General features: G+C 36.2%; 1 protein-coding gene across 7 annotated transcripts in view; it reads right to left on the bottom strand.

Annotated features, from left to right (window-relative positions):
• The window catches only part of Thoc2 (THO complex 2), a 102,433-nt gene that overhangs the window by 15,168 nt on the left and 66,330 nt on the right, over positions 1–20,935 (bottom strand). For 6 of the 7 annotated variants that reach the window (XM_027433499.2, XM_027433500.2, XM_027433502.2 and 3 more), the window contains exons 22-33: positions 19,635–19,799; positions 16,363–16,638; positions 15,305–15,446; positions 14,717–14,874; positions 12,843–12,971; positions 12,236–12,367; positions 11,963–12,147; positions 11,299–11,477; positions 10,975–11,077; positions 3,267–3,697; positions 3,019–3,077; positions 1,544–1,660 (exon numbers count right to left, since the gene is read on the bottom strand). In XM_027433499.2, coding sequence (XP_027289300.1) covers positions 1,544–1,660; positions 3,019–3,077; positions 3,267–3,697; positions 10,975–11,077; positions 11,299–11,477; positions 11,963–12,147; positions 12,236–12,367; positions 12,843–12,971; positions 14,717–14,874; positions 15,305–15,446; positions 16,363–16,638; positions 19,635–19,799 — 2,076 coding nt within the window. The remainder of the gene's footprint in view (positions 1–1,543; positions 1,661–3,018; positions 3,078–3,266; positions 3,698–10,974; positions 11,078–11,298; positions 11,478–11,962; positions 12,148–12,235; positions 12,368–12,842; positions 12,972–14,716; positions 14,875–15,304; positions 15,447–16,362; positions 16,639–19,634; positions 19,800–20,935) is intronic. The other variant, XM_027433505.2, reaches the window with a different exon arrangement.

The following is a 20,935-nucleotide window of genomic DNA, read 5'->3' as shown; positions in this document are numbered from 1 at the left end:
ACCAAAATTTTGAAAAACTGACTTCAATTGCCACATTTAAAAAAATAATATACGCTCACTAAAGAAGCTAGGAAACCTTTACAGCTATTATTGAAGTGGAAGTTAAGAACAGAAAACCTTGATTTTCAGTAATGACAAGTTGTATGCCAGTGGGAATAGTACAGTCTCTCATTTGTCAAAAAGATACTACCATTAGCCCTATTTCACTCATAGTGACTAATATAAGCATGAGATGAGACAATATATATTATCTAGACATGCAAAAATGACAAAATAATCTTCACAACAAATGCATGAAACCATTATCTTCATCATCAACAAGAAAATCTACTTAATCTTAGCATCAGTTTTCAAACCACTTCAATGTATGCTTTAATAAATAAATACTAACAAATTAAGACTATTACAAGCCCATGGATATAAAACAGCCCACACAAGCTACTGACTGCTAAATCTTACAATACAATCTCAAAGTGGCTGCAAAGACCTACTATACTGCAGTATGTTTTTATGACAGCCAATAAAAAGGTTTTCGTTTAAAACAAACTACTCATAGTATAGTGGATAATCTTTCTAGTAATAGTTTATCTTTAAAAAATGCCATATATTTAGGACATAGGCAATTTGGCTATCTAAACCATTAAATAATTAGTAATTATTGGTTCAGAATCTACAGACATTTCATTCAAAAATAATACCATATGGCTATTTCAAAATTCCATTGGTCCATAAGTAAAGAATCATACTTAGCATATAAATAGAAGACATGAAGTAGAAAAAGCAAAGTAAAGAGGGTACAGATTTCATAATAAGACACAATGACATGAAAAGTAGACAATTCAAGTATAATAGTGAGATGAACTCCATAAAAATACACAAACTGCAGACTTTTAAGAATCAGGAAACCCAGGAGAGTAGTGTAAAAGGAAAGAAATAATAATGACATATAAACATAGCATCAAGTTGAGTACTCCCTTCCAGGAGAAGATTACTTTTATATTTACTATAGCTCCTGGTAATATGCCGCAGCTACGAAAAGGATACTTCAGCAGAGGGAGAGAGAAAGAAATGTATGCATTGAGATGGATTCAGTTTTTAAAAGTTCTATGAATGCAGCAAATTATTTTTTGTTCTTCTGAGTTATCTATAAACAAAGTAGGAAAACTGGCATGTTTGCTCTATGAAACTATGTAAGTCTACCTACCACCCATCCCAAACAAATCAGTAACTCTCCTTTCCCCAACCTTTATCACATTTTCAGAATTTAAGGCATAAAAGAAAAATATATATTACAGCAAAACAGGAATATATAAAAAATACTGCCACATCACACATATAACAATATCTCTAAGTGGACCGTTGTCATCTGCTTTTTATTGCTGTTACTGTTTGTGGTAAGAATTTATAAGGTGATTCTACATAGAGAGAGAGTGCTTTCTTCCACCAATCCTAGCATACAACCTTTACTAGGATGGTGGTACCCACTAAACAAAAGAGTTAAGAATTTCTGGTTTACTTAGGCATGATTTTAAAAGACTCAAACCTTTGCTGAAGATTCCTTGAGATCGACGAGACTGTCCTGTAGAAAATGAATGGAGATGACAGGTGAGCTGGCATAGTTCTCAGAACCCAGAGGAACTTTGGGAAGTGTGTCTGTAACCTGGAAACAAACCAGCTATTGCTTGTGAGGATAAATTCCAGGAAATCATTATCAATATGAATATCAGCAATAAAAGCAAAATACAAAACCATATAATGGAATTGTAATGTTAAAAATGTACAAACATTAAATATAGAAAATTAAAATTTTTTTAATTAAAAGTTAAAAATAAATGTCAATGCCACACATTTCATTTTAAGTAACTAAGAGGCTTTAAAAAGGCAAAATACTTCTCTCCACTAAAAGCTGAAAACAGTGGAAGAAAATTGACTAATATTTTCATTGTTATTCTCTAATTAGAAGATCTTCAAATTTTATCCATTCACAACTCCAATAAGTATAAATATTTTATTCTAGCTACAAAATTCAGTGGCAATACAACAAAAATATTCTATAAAACAGTAATCAGTATTTTGTTGCAAAGTACCATGATTTGAATCTCATGCCTCTCACAAGGAAAAAAAAGTTTAAAAAGAAGAAGAAAAAGACACCAATTATAGTATTCCACCACAGTGCTCTGGACGAAGAATTAATTAACTTACAGTTTCAAAAGTTCAACGTACTGCAAATTCAAAGATTCCATGAAATTAGATGACTTTAGAATTAAAATTAAATATGGAGCAAGGAATGGCTACCCTGAGTCTTCAAGAAGGCTACACCCACGATTTTGTGCTGCAGTTGAATGCCTGGGATTTCTTTGCTGGGTGGTAGGACTGGATGCCACATCTGCTCTTATCGTAACGCAAGGTTCAACTTGTTGGGAACCCAATGGGTATAAACAAACCTCCAAGGGAAGATACAACAGAAGCTGCATGCTCACTGAATAAACACAACTACAGGAGAACTGATCACCAAGGAGACTTTAAAATGGAACTCCTTTCAAGACTCCTTCTTAGAAGGCACATCGGAATGATGCTCATCAAGAAGCTTGATGAATTCAGAGGTATCTTGTTTATCGTATATCATTCAGGAAGTCTTCAGTGCTATATAATCTTCAACATTTATGCCGAAAAATAGCTTCATTCTGCTGAAAACATTCGTTTGCTTGTAGCTACCATTGCACTCCAAAAAGGACTGCTTAAAGCAGTTGAGGCACTTCTGGGTAAAATTTCTCTTGCACTTTGAAACACAATAAAATTAGTGCTAGGTCCTTGAAGTTCTAACATTTTTTTTTATTATAAAAATACTTAATAGGAAAAATTAGTCCACCAATACAGAAAAATTTCATTTTCTAATGCAATATAAAACCTCCAGTGGCTCCAGTGAATACTTGGCACAAGACTTGAAGGAAGTCAGGACATTGGTATTCCAAACAGGTGAGCCTAATACGGATGCTGCCTTCCTCAGGCTATACTAACCTTTACTGTGGAGGAATGTGATGGAGAAGGATGAGTATCAATTTTGCGGCGTTTTTGTTCTGTTTGGATAAAAAGAAATAGTTAGAATGAGGGATATTTCTAGTCATTCCAAACACTTCAAAAAGTGAACAAACACTAAGATAAAGTATTTGTTGCATTAGCAAAATCACTAACTTATCAAGACAATGAGATAACCAACAAGCATAATTAGAACAAAAAGTACAGAAATATACAAAAGAAACACTTGCCCCTTTCAGTCTCCGAGATATCTGATCTGGGAACAGGTGACTTCAAGGACCCTGAAACTGGCGTTTTTTCTCCTCCTTTAACATTTTCCTTTGACTTCATTTCCTTTGCTATATCTCTTTCTCTGGATGGCTCCTTTTCTCTTTCTCTTTCTTGAGATGACTTTAATTCTACGCTGGGGGGTGTGGTCTTGAATTTCTCATCTTTAGCTTTTTCTTCCTTCTTGAATTTTTCTTTCTCTTTGTCGGACTTAGGCGTTCTTTCCTTTGTCTCTCTTGCTTTTTCATCTTTATTTGGCCGCTCTTCCTTTGCTTTTTCTTTACCATCTTTACCAAGTACCCTGGCCTCTGGAGTTGTAGCTGGAGTCTTTTCTTTTTTCTCTTTTTCTTTCTCTTTTACTTTCTCTTTCTCATTTTCTTTAACAGCTTTGTTGCTTAAGAATAAAAAAAGGCAAATAATTATCAAATATATCCCATATTTAAAATCATAAAGAAGCCGGGTGTAGTGATGCATGCCTTTAATCCCACTCAGGAGGCAGAGCTAGGTGGATCTCTGTGAGTTCAAGGCCAGCCTGGTCTTCAGAGTGAATTCCAGGACAGCCAAGGACACAGAGAAACCCTGTCCCCCAAAAACAAACAAAAGAAAATCATAAAGGGTTTTTATTGACTTAAAAAAAAACCCTGTGACACTAAGAGGAACCCTCAGAAAAATAAAGAACAGCTTTAGGATAAGTACTTCTTGACATGAAGAAAACAAAACAAATTCATGAATATACGTGATTGAAATAATGATTAATAATTATACTAAATAATATTAGATTAACTTGTACATATTCACAACCTTTGAGGACAAAAAGTAATGGCAAAAAATACATCCAACAAACCAACTAAAGGCTCTATCAGTAAACAGACTGCTAAAAATATATGGGCTACTTTCAAATTTAACTTTTTCTTATATTAATAAGCCTTACTCAGATTGGCTAGTCGAAGCAGTGTATCCTGTAACTTCTCAAAACTTTGCCATTATATCCTGAATCTCAGCAGGAAAAATAAGGCTGTTAAAATGTAACCATATAAACTAATAGTAATAAGTAAATTATGAAAATTATAATAACAAAATTCTCAAAGTCTAGTACACTTGATTTTGTACTGCTCAATCACAACCGCCTACCCTTCCATTCATGACTAATGAGGTCCACATAGGAGAATCTAGGGGACTTCCAGGTAAAATGATAGGCTGAAGAAGCCTGAATAAAAAGTAGACTCTATTCAAAATGTTTTACAAAAGGAGACAAAGACATGTATAAACTCGCAAAGGTACCAGACACACACTTAAAATGCTACAAAAGAGGAACCCTCAGAAAAATAAAAGTTATCTGAAAAGTACAGAGTAAAAGACACAATTCTTGGTTATTTCCAAGAAACACATATATATCATTGCTAGAAATACCAAGAGTGAGACTCAAAAGAAAGAAGTCAATCTACCCAGTGAGTAAAAGTCAAAATTAAGCTGGCATAGGCCTTCTGGTAGCTAGCAAAGTAGAATTCAAATAAAAAATTGGAACAGTTTAATAATGTAGCTATATATGAATGAATCAAGAATACGCAAGAATCATAAACCACATAAACTGCATAATTAAGGCTGTGAAGTTCATAAAACAAGCATTAATGTGCATTCACATTCACATTGGTCCTGATACAGTAAGAGTGCATCATTTTTACATTCCACGGTCAAATTTATATAGGTCATTCAGACAAAAAATCAACAAAGAACTGCAGAATTAAACTATACCAAAGAGCAAATGGATTTAGGAGATAAGCTGGAGAACATTTCATCCAATGGAAACAGGATCTCTAAAAGAGATCTTACTCTGACCACAAGTATGTCTTAAGAAATACAAACCTGGCCTGTCCCACCCACTGAATCCCCAGAGACCTGAGGGGAGCCCCAAACCATCCAGCACTGCATCTCCCACCATTGGAGCCTTGGACCCACCCCCACTGGAAGAGGAAGATCAACCCCCTAGGCCCCACCTACACCAATTAGGGGAAAAGAGATTCCCTGAATCACAAGTCCCACCTGCACCCACTGGAAGAAGGGATAGGAAGATGACAGTTTAAGAATACATTCAACAACAGAAAGAGCAAGATGACACCACCAAGAGTCTAGGGGTTCTACACAAGCAAGACCTAAACATACCAACATTGACGAAGCAAAAGAAAACTGCATCAGAAACAACTTTATGAAGATGATAGAGTCCCTTAAAGAGGAAATGAGACACTCCCTTAAAGAAATGGAAGAAAAGGCAAACAAAAATGGGAGAAATGGAGGAAAAGACAAACCAAAAAATTCAAGAAATCAACAAATCTCTTAAAGAAAGCAAGGAAAGCCAAGAAAAAATAATCAAACAGGTGAAGGAAACAATTCAAACAGTTCAAGACTTGAAAACTGAAATAGAGGCAATAAAGAAAACACAAATTGAGGGAATGCTGGAAATAGAAAATCTGGGTAAATGATCAGCAACTACAGATGCTAGCTAGCATAACCAACAGAATGCAAGAGACAGAAGAAAGAATCTCAGGGGTTGAAGATACACTAGAGGAAATAGAGTCATTGACCAAAGAAAATGTTAAATCCAACAAATCCCTAACACAAAATATCCAGGAAATATGAGGCACCGTGAAAAGGCCACACCTAAGAAAAATAGAGGGGTGAAGAAACCCAGCTCAAAGGCGCAGAAAACATGTCCAACAAAATCATAGAAGAAAACTTTGCCAACCTAAAGTGCATGCCTATGAAAGTACAAGAAGCTTACTGAACACCAAATAGACTGGACCAATAAAAAGTCCACTTGCCACATAATAATCAAAACACCAAACTTACAGAATAAAGAAAGAATATTAAGAGCTGAAAGGAAAACAGCCAAGTAACATCTAAAGGCAGACCTATCAGAATTACACCTGACTTCTCAATGGAAACTCTGAAAACCATAAAGTCCTGGATAGGTATTCTACAAACACTAAGAGACCACGGATACCAGCCCAGACTACTATACCCAGCAAAGTTTTCAATCACTATAGATGGAGAAAACAAGATACTCCATGACAAAACCAGATTTAAACAATATGTATCCACAAATCCAGTCCTACAGAAAATACTGGAAGGAAAACTCCAACCCAAAGAAGTTAGCTACACTCACAAAAACATAGGCAATAGATAATCCCACATTACCAAAAGCCACATAAAGGGAACGACACACACAATACCACCACCACCAATAAATCCAAAACTAACAAGAATCAACAATCATCGGTCATTAATATCCCTTAATATTAATGGTCTTAACTTGCATATAAAAAGACACAGGCTAACAGAATGGATACAAAGAATCCATCCTTCTACTGCATACAAGAAACACACCTCAACTTCAAAGACAGACAGTACCTCAGAGTAAAGGGTTGGGAAAGGATTTTCCAATCAAATGGAACCAAGAAACAAGCTGGTGTAGCTATCCCAATCTCTAACAAATTAGACTTCAAACTAAAATTAATAAAAAGAGATGAAGAAGGTCATTTGATATTGGTCACAGGAAAAATCCATCAAGATGAAGTCTCAATTCTGAATATCTACGACCCAAATACAAAGATACCCATATTAGTAAATGAAACATTACTAAAACTCAAATGAGACATAAAATGCCACACACTTATGGTGGGAGACTAACACCCCACTCTCACCACTGGATAGGACTACCAGACAGAAACTTAACAAAGAAATAAAGGAACTACCAGAAGTTATGACCCAATTGGGTTTAACAGACATCTATAAGAGCATTCCACTCAAACACAAAAGAATACATCTTTTTCTCAGCGCCACATGGAACCTTCTCTAAAATTGACCACATACTTGGCAGCAAAGCAAAACTCAACAGATACAAAAAAATAGGAATAACCCCCTGTATCTTATCAGATCACCATGGTTTAAAGATATAATTCAACATCAACACAAATTGCAGAAACTGTGCCAACTCATGGAAAATGAACAATGCTCAGTTATGTCACTCCTGGGTCAAGGAAGAAATAAAGAAATTAAAGACTTCCTAGAAATCAATGAAAACAAAGGCACAACATACCCAAAATTATGGGACACTTTGAAAGCAGTGCTAAGAGAAAAGTTCGTAGAACTAAGTGCCTACATAAAGAAACTGGAGAATAGTCACACTAGCGATTTAACAGCACACCTGAAAGCTCTAGAACAAAAAGAAGCAAATTAACCAAGGAGTAGTAGATGCCAGGAAATAATCAAATTGAGGGATGAAACCAATAAATATGATCCTATTCTTAAGAGCCAGAAGGCTAAGCCAGAAAATCCTTATTCCTAGTAAACACATTCAGCAAATCAGCAACATACAAAGTAAAATAAAAATTAAACGCTCTACTTAGCAAGGATGAAATTGATGAGGAAGAAATCATCCACAATAACTTGAAAGAAAACAAAATACTTAGGAATAATCCCGAGGAAATAAAATACTAGGGAAACAAGAAGTAAAAAGAGACAAATTGAAGTCAGGATTCTTATTTTAACATTATTTTTTTTATTTTCTAAAGGGAAGGAATAAGACAGATATGAACTTGGGTGAGTGGGGAGGTGAGGAGGATCTGGGAGGAGTTGGGGTAGGGAAAAACACAATCACAATCTATTTTCAATAATAAATAAATAAATAACATTTAAAAAAAACTAAACTGCCTTGACCATAAAATGAAATTTAAAAACAAAAGAAAATTAAACCCCAGGCACATGGATTGGAAGAATCAGCATTGTGAAAATGGCTATTACCCAAAATGATCTACGTATTCAACACAATCCCCATAAAAATTACAGAAGCACACACACCTAAAACTGATAGAGGAATACAAAAGACCTAATCAATCCTTTTTTCTTTTCCTTTTATTTTTTTAACATACTAATCTCAGTTGCCCCTCCCTCTCCTCCTGCTCCCTCCCCATCTTCACCTCACCCCACCCCCTATTTGTTTCTTAAAGAGGGTAAGGCCCCCCATGGGGAGTCAAAGAAATCTGTCCCATCACCACCTTGAGGCAGGCCCAAAGTGCTCACCAATGTGTCTATAGTCTAATCAATCCTTAGCAGAAAAGGCAATACTAGAGGTATCACAGTATCTGACCCCAAATTATACAATACATCCATAGTAATAAAGACAGCATGCTACTGGCACAAAAACAAACATGCAGATCAATGTAGGCCATCAGAATAGAATATAGGAACAAGAAACTAATATACACAGCTACAATCACCTAATTTTCAACAAAATTATCAAAACCATAGATTGGAAGAAAGTATCTGCAACACACAGTACTGGGAAAACACAATAGTCATATGTACAAGAATGAAACTGGATCTCTATAACTCATTTCTGCTCATAATCAATTAAAAATGATCAAACACCTTAATGTAAGAGTTGAAACTTTTAAACTGCTAAAGGAAAATGTAGGGAAAACATTTCCAAGAGCTAGAACAGTAACCAAGAACTAACAAATAGGGTTACATGAAATTAAACTTGTACACAGCTAAGGAAACAATCATCACAGTGAATAGACAGCATACAAAACAAGGGGGAAAGCATTGTCAATTAACTAGCAAACAGACAGGAGACTGATATTTACAATAAAGAATTGCTAATAACTCTCCAAATTTTTACCTAATAAATAAAAAAGGTCAATAAATAAATGGACTGATATACTGCGCATAAAAGGAATAGAAATAGCCAATAAGTATTTGAAAAAGTGTTCAACATCTTAGCAGTCAGAGAAATGAAAATTAAAACTGCTTTGAATCAGTCAGAATGGCTCTCATTAAGAAACTTATCAAAAACAAAAGTCAGTGAGAATGTTACACTTATAAATTGCTAGTGGAAATGTTAACTAGAGAAGTCAGTGTACATGTTTAAGAATAAAACTATCTCAGCTAGTCCACCCCTCAGTATAAAGGACTCTATAACTCAGCATAACATGGAGATACTCATACATTTTGTTTATTGCTGCACTAGTCACAATAAATGGAGCCAGCCTATGTGTCTATCAACAGATTCACAGGTAAAGAAAATGTGGTATCAACTAAACACTGAACTGAACTCCTGAAATCCAACTGCAGAGATGGAGGAGTGATGAGCAAAGGGGTCAAGACCAGGCTGGGGAAACCCACAGAAACAGCTGACCTGAACAAGGGGGAGCTCTTGGTTCCCAGACTGATAGCTGGGAAACTAGCATGAGACTGATCCAGACCCCTGAAAGTGGGTGTCGGTGAGAAGGCCTTGGCAATCCATGGGACCTCTGGTAGTAGATCAGTACTTATCCCTAGCATACAAATGGACTTTGGGAGCCCATTTCACATAGAGGGATACTCTCTCAGCCTAGACACACGGGGGAGGGTCTAGATCTTGCTCCAAAAAGTTGTGACAGGCTTTACAGATTCCCCATGGAAGGCCTCTCCCTCCCTGGGGAGCAGAAAGGGGATGGGATAGGGGATTGGTGGGGGGCAGGGGAGGAAGAGAGGGATAGGGAATTGGGATTGACATGTAAAACAAGCTTGTTTCTAAATTAAATAAAAAATAGAAAAAAATAAAAAAAACAAGAAAATGTAGTATACATCCAAAATGAGATTTAACTCAGCGAAAATAAAAACTGAAATGATGGCAATTGCTGAAAAATAGATTCAGCTGGAAATATTTACATTAATTGAAATTAGTCAGGCTCAAAAAGATGAATAACATGTGTTGTTTTATACATGGAACCTAGATTAACATATGTATATTTACATGAAACTAGAAAAGGGACCAAGAAAGAACACATCTTAAGAGAGGGACGAGAGGCAGAAAGATGACGGAATACATGTGGCATAAGAGGAGAAGGGAAATTATTTGGAAATAAGGTGACTAGTAAGAGACAGTGAGGCTGGACAGTGGTGGCACACGCCTTTAATCCCAGCGCTCAAGAGACAGAGGAAGGCGGATCTGTGTGAGTTTGAGGCCAGTCTGGTCTACAGAGTGAGTTCCAGTACAGACTCCAAAGATACAGAGAAACCCTGTCTCGAAAAAACAAAACAAAACAAAACAAAACAACAAAGAGAGACAGTGAGAGTAAAGGAAGACACTTGGAGAGCATATTAGAATAAAGTTTGAGACATACATACAGAAATGCCAAATACAACCCTTTACTGTATATGCTAAGTTAAAAGGTAACTTTTTTAATGAGAGATTTTGAGTTAGGGAGATGGCTTATTTGTAAAGCACGGGTCGAGCTCAACTTCCTAGAACTCACTCAAAGACCAGCACAAAATCACTCATCTATAATCCCATTGGCTCCTATGGTAAAATGGGAGACAGAGAAAAGAGAATTTTTGAAAAGCTCACAGGACAGCAGGCCTGGTATAGGCAGCAAAACAGATCCAATTTCAAACAAGGAATAGGTGTGGAGTAATAGCTGAGGTTATACCTCTGCGCACATTGTGGCAAGTACACACCACTACCTACATACATACAAATGTGCATATACACCTCCCTACAGACACACACACACACACACACACACACACACACACACACACACACACACACACACACACACACACACACACACACACACACACACACACGACAGGAATTTAGACTTGTGACACTTGGCATAATGTTCTTACCTGTTAGAACCACTATTTCCATTGCTTGAATTCCCTTTTGGTGTGGTACTAGAAGCCTTATTCACAGCTTTTGTACCACACTGAGATCTCTCCCTTGGTTTATCTGAAATAAAAACAAGACTTTTGTTAGCAAACTGTAAACATAAACTATGAATTCACAGCAAAATGATTAGTGGATAATTAGAAGACTTAGGAAGCTGATTATTTCTTAACAGTTACATACTCGTAACTAGGGATTAAAAAGCAATCTGGGGCTTGCATTGTAGTTATCATGTGATAAACTATTTCAATATATTATTGATAAGTGTCTACAAATAAGCATACCAGTCTCCTCAGTACCACTCTCATCCGATTTAGATGCACTTCCTAGGGATGATGATGAAGTCCCACCACCAGGCCCATTTTGTACACTGGCAACAGCATTTCTTGGAGGAGGATCTTTGTGATGAAATTCATTTTCAGGTATCATGTGTGACTTTCTACATTTCAACATCCCCCAGTAGCTGAAAGTCGCACAAAGCGTTTAAATACACATACACAAATCAAAAAACACAAATATGGAGTTTAGAATAAATTATTCACTCTGCTACTTGGTTCTAGAAAATAAACTACTGCTTTTTAGTATATTCTTCAAGGTCTATAGTGTTCTAAAAACTTAAGTCATTCTTTCAAAATAAACTAGTTCTTTAACTAGAGAGCCTTTTTCCCCCTTTTTGCTCCTCAAGATATAGTAACTACGACAAAATTGCATTTTTCCATTTCAAGAAATATTATATGTGGCCTTTGAAACTATCATCCAGTATAGACCGGAAGTTGATAATCAGAAGTGACAACTCTCACCAGCCTGTGGGAACATGATCGCATAATCTCCCATAATCTCCTGAAGTAAAGCAGAAGATAAGACTTCAACATTGTAAAACATTTTCACATCTTCAGAATCCTTCTGTAATCTAGTCTCATAAATCACATTAAAGTATAATTGTGTTACCCCATAGCCAATGCATATAGATCTGGCCTCTTCTCTTTTTCTTCTTGGCATATTTTATTCACTCTTCTTTCCAAAGCCTGACCCAGATTCAAAACTTTTGGGTACCAAGGAAGTATTTTTGTTAGCACAATCAATATATTCCTGATATGAGTATATTCGCCTGTCTCAAGGCAATGCACCGATGCCTATAACAGACATTTAAAGATCTGTTATCATAAAATACAGGAATGAAGAGAAAAAAATTACCTTTCAAAAATGTCCACTTGTTTTTACCTTGGTTAGTTTGTAATGCCACTTATGTACAACATGTCGAAAATTTTCATAATCTAATTGATCAGCTTTATTTCCACCATCAAATCCAGTTGCCCGCAATATGGTAAGGAATCCTGGATAGTTTCCACATTCCTAAGAAAAAATAAGTTTCTCATTTTTAGAAGTTTAATTTATCCCACAAAATAGGAGAGTGAGACCAGATAAGTAACCAGCTATAAAAGAAAGGTTCAGATTATCCAGTGGTAACAGCTTCAAATGTCAAGTTGAGATACAATTAAAAAATTCCTCTTTTTAATAATATATTAATTGTGGTTTTAAGATCATTTTATAGCTGAATCTTAAATTGTTTTAAAATTGACCAATCTGAAGCAATCAATATCCACACAGGTAAAAGACGAACACATTTACCAATCGCATACCTTTTCATATGTGGCTCTGTCACTGTGCCACCTGGTCACTGTCTCTAACACATTTACCAATCGCATACCTTTTCATATGTGGCTCTGTCACTGTGCCACCTGGTCACTGTCTCTAACACATTTACCAATCGCATACCTTTTCATATGTGGCTCTGTCACTGTCTCTAACACATTTACCAATCGCATACCTTTTCATATGTGGCTCTGTCACTGTGCCACCTGGTCACTGTCTCTAACATGCAGCAGAGGAACCTCCCGTATCGACTAGCTTCATTTTCAGTACAGCTTGCGACCGTGTAAATTATGTCAGAAAAAACCTGGAGGAAAAAATGTTTGAAAAAGATTATCAGACTAAAACTATTAAAAGACTATTATTATAGGAAATAACAATAATCATTAAATTTCGTAAAAACTATACTTTCTCCTTTTATATTCACAACTACAGAGATCTTTGGTGACTGTAGATTCTGTGGAGAAACAGCAATCACAATGCATCCAAGTAAAGTTTTATGAAGAAATTTGGTTGATAATGATAGAAGAAAAGGCTATTATTATTATTATTATTATTATTATTATTATTATTATTAAATAGCTTCTTGAAGACTTAGCCATTTGTGACTGAGACTGAATAGACAGTACGCAAAAGCAAGGCCTACCCCTAGTGACCCATTTCTTCCAGCAAATATCTAGTTCACAAAGGTCCAACAACCTTCCCAAAGAGTGCCCCCAGGTGAGGACAAAGTATTTAAATATATGAACCTATGGGGATATTTCACATCCAAACGCCACCACTGCTGGTTTTAATCTCATCACCATCGTTACTAAAGCAGAAGTAACTTGGACTAAAATATGGGTCTATGTGAGAAAGGTGAGAGATGGTCTTTGGAAAAGAATTTGTAGCAAAGGTGATAACATTTAGAAACAAGCAGCACACATGATATAACACATATTTCTAACCCACAAATGCAGTAATGAGAAAAAAGCCAGATGAAAAATCTGTGAATACAACAACACTAAAATGCTTTCCGGCTTTTATGCGGTGTGAATGTGTAAGTTGAAGGTTTTCTTTAGTTATGTTTTGAGGAGTGAAAGTTAAGAGTAGAGAAACCTACTTATAAAGATACAAGATTATAAAAATCCTGAGTCAATGGGTTAACCTTGAATGCAATAGATACCATCTCATGGGGAGTTGTTTTTTTTGGTGGGGGGGGGGTGTTCAAGACAGAGTTTTGCTGTGTAGCCCTCGGTGTCCTGGAACAAACTCTGTAGATCAGGCTGGCTGGCTTCCAACTCACAGAGATCCTCCTGCCTCTGCTTCCTGAGTGCTGGGAAAAAAAGGTATGCATCCCCACCACCTAGCTACATGGGGTTTTTATATATAGTGACACATTTAACCCTCAGATCAATCTTATAAAGTGGGCCCCTTTTATAGATAAGAAGACTGAGGCACAGAGAGGTTAACTATCTTGTAAAAGATCATATAGTTAGGAGTAAGTAGAGCTAGGATTCAAGGTCAAGAATTTCGCTCTTAAGATCATGCTATTCAAAAAAAACAAAAAAGCAAAACAAAAAAACAACACAATAAAGGTCCGGCGTTGGTGGCGCATGCCTTTAATCCCAGCACCCAGGAGGCAGAGGCAGGCGGATCTCAGTGAGTTCGAGGTCAGCCTGGTCTCCAGAGCGAGTGCCAGGATAGGCTCCAAAGCTATACAGAGAAACCCTGTCTCAAAAAACCAAAAAAAAAACAAAAAAACAAAAAAACAAAAAAACAAAAAAAAAGAAACCCCCCCCAAAAAACAAGATCATGCTATTCCACCTGGGCGTGGTTACACATGTCTTAAATCCCAACAGTCAGGAGGGGGAGGCAGAGGCAGGTGGATCTTTGTGAGTTCGAGGCTAGCCTGCTCGATAAGATGAGTTCCAGGGTAGCCAGAACTATTATTACACAGATAAACCCTGTTTCAAAAAAAAAGGATCATGGTTGTCCACATTTGAAGTTTATAATAAATATTTAGCTGTCTTTGTCTAAGATTTGTTTTTAAAGGTTGCAACAAGAACTTACTCGGTCATAGCAAAGAAGTGTGGAAAAATTTGGAGTTTTCTGTTGATGTACCAATTCAACAAAACGAGCACAGTAAACAGCATCTATTGCTGAAAAAATGCATCGAGGAAATATACACAGCTGTAGAAATTTTGTGATGGTCTCATTTTTGGTTGACTCTAAAAATAAAAGAGGAACATATTAAGCAGTAATCGTTTTCCCCAAGTGCCTCAAGGATACCAAACACAACATTTTAACTGTAGTGTACAGAATGCTATAAAACCACAAACTATGGGATAAAGATTCATATCACTTTTACTCTATCAATACTTTTCTATCTACAATTTCTAATAAATATGATTCTATATAGAAAATTTGAATACTAAGTTGCCAATATTATCATAAGCTAATTTTATTTCAATAGCCAACTAAACCATCAGTCACTTTGGTGAATACATGAAGTTGATTCCGCTGTAATGAATAACTAAAGAAGGGAACAGTGAACTGAGCTGAATATCAATCAATGTAATCACTTGAACACCTCCAAAGTTAGAAATGTTTGCTTTTGCAATTTAGCAGCAGCAGGAATGTACAATCCCAACAACTTACTTGCTAAAAGCCAGTTGTCTTTTTCCAATTTCAGTCTCTGAAGAACTCTCTGAACATGTTCCATCTGTTTCTTTTCTTCTTCTAGAAGCTTGTCCTGAAGGGCTGTGCAACGCTCCTTCTCTTTTTTCTTTTTATTTGGGGGCTACAAAGTAAAGTCACATACTTTTTAACTATCTACATTGCCTCCCTTCATGTAATTAAGATTTTTTTTAAAGAGAAAAATGATTACACTTTATAATTATCTCAGCATGACTATAAAGTAGGTATTCCTGAATACTTTTCCTTCCATTCAACACATTCAATCAGTGTCACCTAGTCTTCAGACACCTTCTGAACAGGTCACCTAGGTAACAGTGGTGGTATCATTCTGAGGCAAAAATGAAGTCATCTTTCACTTTCCTTCACTCAAATATTCCACTTGTTTACAAGTCATATGTATTGACACTGTCTCTAACATAGCCTACATTCTCAGTACCACATAGCCAATTACCCCAAAAGATACACAGCCTTAGACTAGATCCTCCGCTTATCAAAATCACTCTTCAGATTGCTCTTATAATCTTTCTAAAGTACCATTTTTACATGTTATTCCCCAGCTGAAGTATCTAAACAAGCCCTCAATTGTATCATATTTACTATTCTGCCTGACTTTCAGTCCCTGCCTAATTTGTTACTAACCTCATTGTTCAAGTACATGATCAAGGCCATTCAGTAGAATAAAGGAGATCTCCTTAAACCCCATACTACTCCCTGTGTTTGCTGGATTATTTATAATCCTTTGGGAACTCCTACTGCTCTTGAAATAAGCGTCAAACTAATCACCTTAGGTTGCTATGACAGTGTTCAGTAGAAAAGACATGAATGTTTTTATCATACTTTCCATCCATTTGCTAAGATCCTGCCAAATCCATTGACACGTTGCCATTAAATCCACTTAAAATAATATACAGCAACAAAACTGTAGAATCAAGAATCTTGAACTAAAATAATTACAAAGCAGGGACAATACTACATAAAAGTCACAATTATTATACTTGTGTTGCTACAATAAAACTTACCATTTCCTGATTGTCATCAATCGCTTTCATCTGGACTTTAAGTTTATTAACTTCTCTTTCATAGCTGGTATGTGGAACTGCAAGGTCATACATTGTCAGTGACCAAAAGGTAGCATAGAACTGAGGGCTGATATCATCCCAGACTTTGGAAACGTGTAAGGAGACCACTGCTTCGTGGACAGGAGCCATCACCATCTCACATGACGTAATGTATTTATGGACTTTATGTTGCTGTTTACTTCCCTTTTCCGATTTTTTAAGTTCATCATATTTTGACTGGAGATAAAAAGTTAAAACATATCATATATACTTATACAAAACTGTAATGATAATTCTAGTTTCTTACCAAGAGCACTTATTCTAAGACAAATTATCTCTGCAATCCGTTCCAATCCTTAGTTTCCATGTTTTTAACTAGAAGGTTTTTTTTTTTCAATAAAATTTGACTCCAATAGGGCATGTATCAAGAAGCTGGAATGCCACTAAGAAAGGTTATAAAAAGTTACTGAGACTACTACCTCAGTGACCAAATGTCCAGTTTTGCCAGAGACTTAGGGGATTCCCAGAATGCAAGACTTCAATGCTGAAACTGACAACATTCCAGACAGAGCGACCAGCTACTTTAGTCTACTGCCAAGCCAAATAAAATTTTCCATAAGTACCTGTGGTAAATTAAATTGAAATCATGTAAGAACTGATGCTACAGTTTTGTTTTGTTTTGTTTTTGTCCTGACTGGCGTGTCCTAATTAAGGAGAGAATCAGAGGAAGGCTATATTCTTAATGACATGAGGTAAAGATGAATCTATTAGTGCAGTGATATTGACATAATTTTTAGTTCATAGAATATATGTCAAATGCAGCTAAGAAAGTTAATATACTACCTCATGCCTTTCAGCCATTTTATGATGAAAGACCTCTTGCCAAGAAAATTTTACTTGGTTTAGGCATCATGCTTAAGGTGAATCAAAAATTCCCACAACCAGTTGTTTCTTTATAGTAGAAAAATACTGAAATCATTCAGTTCATGATAAACATATGACCCCAAACCAGATGATCATCTATAAAGGTTCGGCTTCAGTTCTGCACTGACAGGAATAATCTCAGCTGGACTAAAAGCATGTTAAGACCATTACATTCATTGGCATGCAAAGCAGAATCCAGGAATCTTGTAATTTTTCTAGAAGTAGGATTATTTATTTCTTTGTATTCCCATGCTAGAGAATATGCTATTAACAACAGAACTGATAAAGCTACAAAAACATTAGCTGTAGGAAAGTATACAAGGTATAATATCAGAGACCAAGACCAGTACTAGGGTAAAAAGGATTTTAAATTTAGAAAATAGATTTTGCTGAAGGTAACTAATATGAATTTAGATGAGCAGAACGACATCTGCTAACGTTCTAAAAGGACATGAAATAAAAAGTGTTGAAACTGAAACGACAATGTGACTACCTAAATGGGAAATCTCTAGAACAACTAGAGCAAGGAAAACCTCCCTTTCAAATCTGTTTCAAGATGAGTCTCAATGATTAAAAGTAAAAATTAAGTTATATGGATGAGAAGACTGAATAATAGCACCAATTTTTCTATTTCTGTGTTTCTGAATCCTTGCCATCTCATGGTAGGCATTCCACTAGAATTTAGTTAGAAAATAAGCTTAATCAAAAAGATAATTATACTTCATCTACAATGTCAACTTTCCTTATCTAAATTAAACTAACACTTAGGTTCACATCTTCAGTCAAACAGAGAATTAAGCAATATCACTATACTTCTGATTTACGCCCAAAAAGGTTTTTGTCAGGCCAATAATCTTAAGCATTTTTGGTTGAATAATTCCCAAGAAGGCCTGTGGCAGCCAATTTACTGAAGGAAACCTGCAGTTACCCCTTTTCCTCTCTCACCATTTTAAAAGAAAGATTTTATTTTTAATTCTGTGTCTCTCTGGGTGTTGGTTTGCACGTGCGTGCATGCGTGTCTCGTGTATATGGGTGCCTGTGGAGCCAGAGGATACCAGAGCCCCTGGAACTGGATTTATGAGCAGTTGAGACTCTCCCAACATAGGTGCTGGAAACCAAGCTTGGATCCTCTGTATGTCTTTCCAGCCCTCTCAATTTCTTATACATTTTCCCTCATTCTTCAAAGGCTTATTAAGAAGATTTCACCTAAGAAGCAAAGTTAAGGGAATGTGGATGCCCATCCAATTGCACCCAAGGCTGCAGAGGCACTCCTTTTCCAAAGAGGAATGTGGCCTACATAGGGTGCCTGTGTATTTTCTTTCTTCCTAAACCCTGAGAAGGAAATGGCATGTCTTTCATATGATTTTTAACTCATAAAAGACAAATAACATTTTTCATGGCGAAAATATGTAACCCACAGGTATGATTGATCTGCTCCATTTTCAGACCAGGAATAGCTCAGCCAACCTCAGCCAACCAGGTATTCCTGTTTTCTAGGATTCATTGCCATAGATTAAGATGTTAGAATAGTAAAATGCAACATGAAATTCCTGAGATAAAGCAATTCTTCCACCTAAGTTCTTCAAGAAATCAGGTGCTATGTTTTTATGGGTGAGACTTTTCTGATGTGGTTAGGGTAAGCATGCAAGACATTAACTACACACAGACAGCATTTAATTCTCTGGAATGATAGATTCTAAAGGAGAACAACAGCAACCCTTCTTCCCATTAGCCCTCTTGAATATACAGGACAGGAATTGCTGCATAATGCCATTGAGGTGGTCACTAACTCAAGTAAGACTAACAATTCCTAAGTAAACACTAACAGTATGCTCAATTACATGATCACATAAACTCATCATTTCTCCCTAGTGTCTTTTTATATACCTCTGCTACACATCTGTGTCCCTACAGGGAATAAAGAGGAAATCTTAGTTTAAGAGAAGGGGACCAATACCACATACAGTACAGAATTAAACCATTTCACCCCATAAGTTGGAGTGAAAACCACAAACAGTGTAAAACTAAAAACAAAGAGCAGAAAGGCCATAATCCAAGTAAAAAGAAAATGGAGAATATTTTGGGTCCCCATGAATTGACTATGGCCTGGTGGGGAAAGGAAATGGGAAGACCTATTTTTTAAAGGATTTCATTGCTCAATGCTTAAGACAAGAACAGTAACAGAAAGTCAGAGTAATTCTCCAAGAGAAATAATCTGTATTCACCAAATTGGTGTGTATTCGAAAATAAAATATTTGTGCAACAATTTAGAATTACTCTTGAAAGCCAATGAAGATGTTTGTACTTACCGAAATATGGTGTGCATACATTGGCCTAGACAGGAAAAATGCTGCATCATGAGGTGTATGGAATTCATTACAGAGCACGTCAATTGAAGGCACTCGCTTTATATAATCTTCTGTACTTAGATTGGATGCTAAAAATCCACCAAACTGTACTAGGGTATCATGACACTAAATTAAAAATAAGACAAAAAAATAGATGTTAACATTTTTTATAAAACTAGTATAAACCTTTTTCAAATGATTAAGATATGTTATTTTAAGAGAATTTTGATTGGAAATTAAGAATCCAGATTTTAACAATAAACGCAGAGACAGAAACAATGGGCACTGTGTTCAGTGAAATAAATGAGGGACAGAAAGACAATTTTCACATGGTCCCACTTATTCATAAAGCCTGTAATAATGCTGACTTCACGAAAGTAGATACTAGGGCTAAGAGTGTCACTGGGAAAAGGATGGGGGGTGTGGGATCTTTAATATAAAAAAGATATTTATTTACAAGGGAGAAGTAAGTTCTAGTGATGTACAGCCAGATAGACTGGCTACGGCTTATAGCAATCTGTGACATAGCTTATAAAGATTTAAAAGAAAGTTCAATATTTCTCAACATGAATGTTTAAAAAGATGAAAAGAGGCTGGGCATTGGTGGCACACGCCTTTAATCCCAGCACTTGGGAGACAGAGGCAGGCGGATCTCTGTGAGTTTTGGGGCTAGCCTGGTCTACAGAGTGAGTTTCAGGACAGCCTCCAAAGCTACAGAGAAACCCTGTCTCGAAAAACCAAAAGAAAAAAAAAGATGAAAACAGGAATTATCAATTTTATCATTTACACATTGTATGTGTAATGAATTATGACAATGTATCCTATAAACATGTACAATCACTAGAGGCCAAATAAAAATTTTAAATTAAAACGAAGTTTATATATTCATATACTGATATTTAGTCAAATGTATTTTCTATGCGGCCCTAAAAAAAGAGAGAGAGAGAGAAAGCACTCTCTAGGCACAATGACACATACCTATAACCCAGCACTCAGAAGCAGAGGGCAATCATAGGCTCAAGGCTAGCCTGAGCTACATCTTCAAATATGAGTATAAAACCTAGAGTAACTGCAGAAACCATGAAAGTAAAAAGGGATCACTATGGTGGGAGGAACAATAGAGAGAGGAATAGCAGGATATAAGTAACCTGAAGGGGCAAATGGAGAGAACAAGGGGATCTTTAATTCAGGAGGGGGAGGACAATAAATACAGAAGGAGGGGGGATGAGGGCCAAATAAAAGTAAGGATGTCTTATAAAGTC

Source organism: Cricetulus griseus, chromosome X (assembly GCF_003668045.3).
Source record: "Cricetulus griseus strain 17A/GY chromosome X, alternate assembly CriGri-PICRH-1.0, whole genome shotgun sequence".
Taxonomy (NCBI): domain Eukaryota; kingdom Metazoa; phylum Chordata; class Mammalia; order Rodentia; family Cricetidae; genus Cricetulus; species Cricetulus griseus.
This window is presented reverse-complemented; position numbering and strand designations above follow the sequence as displayed.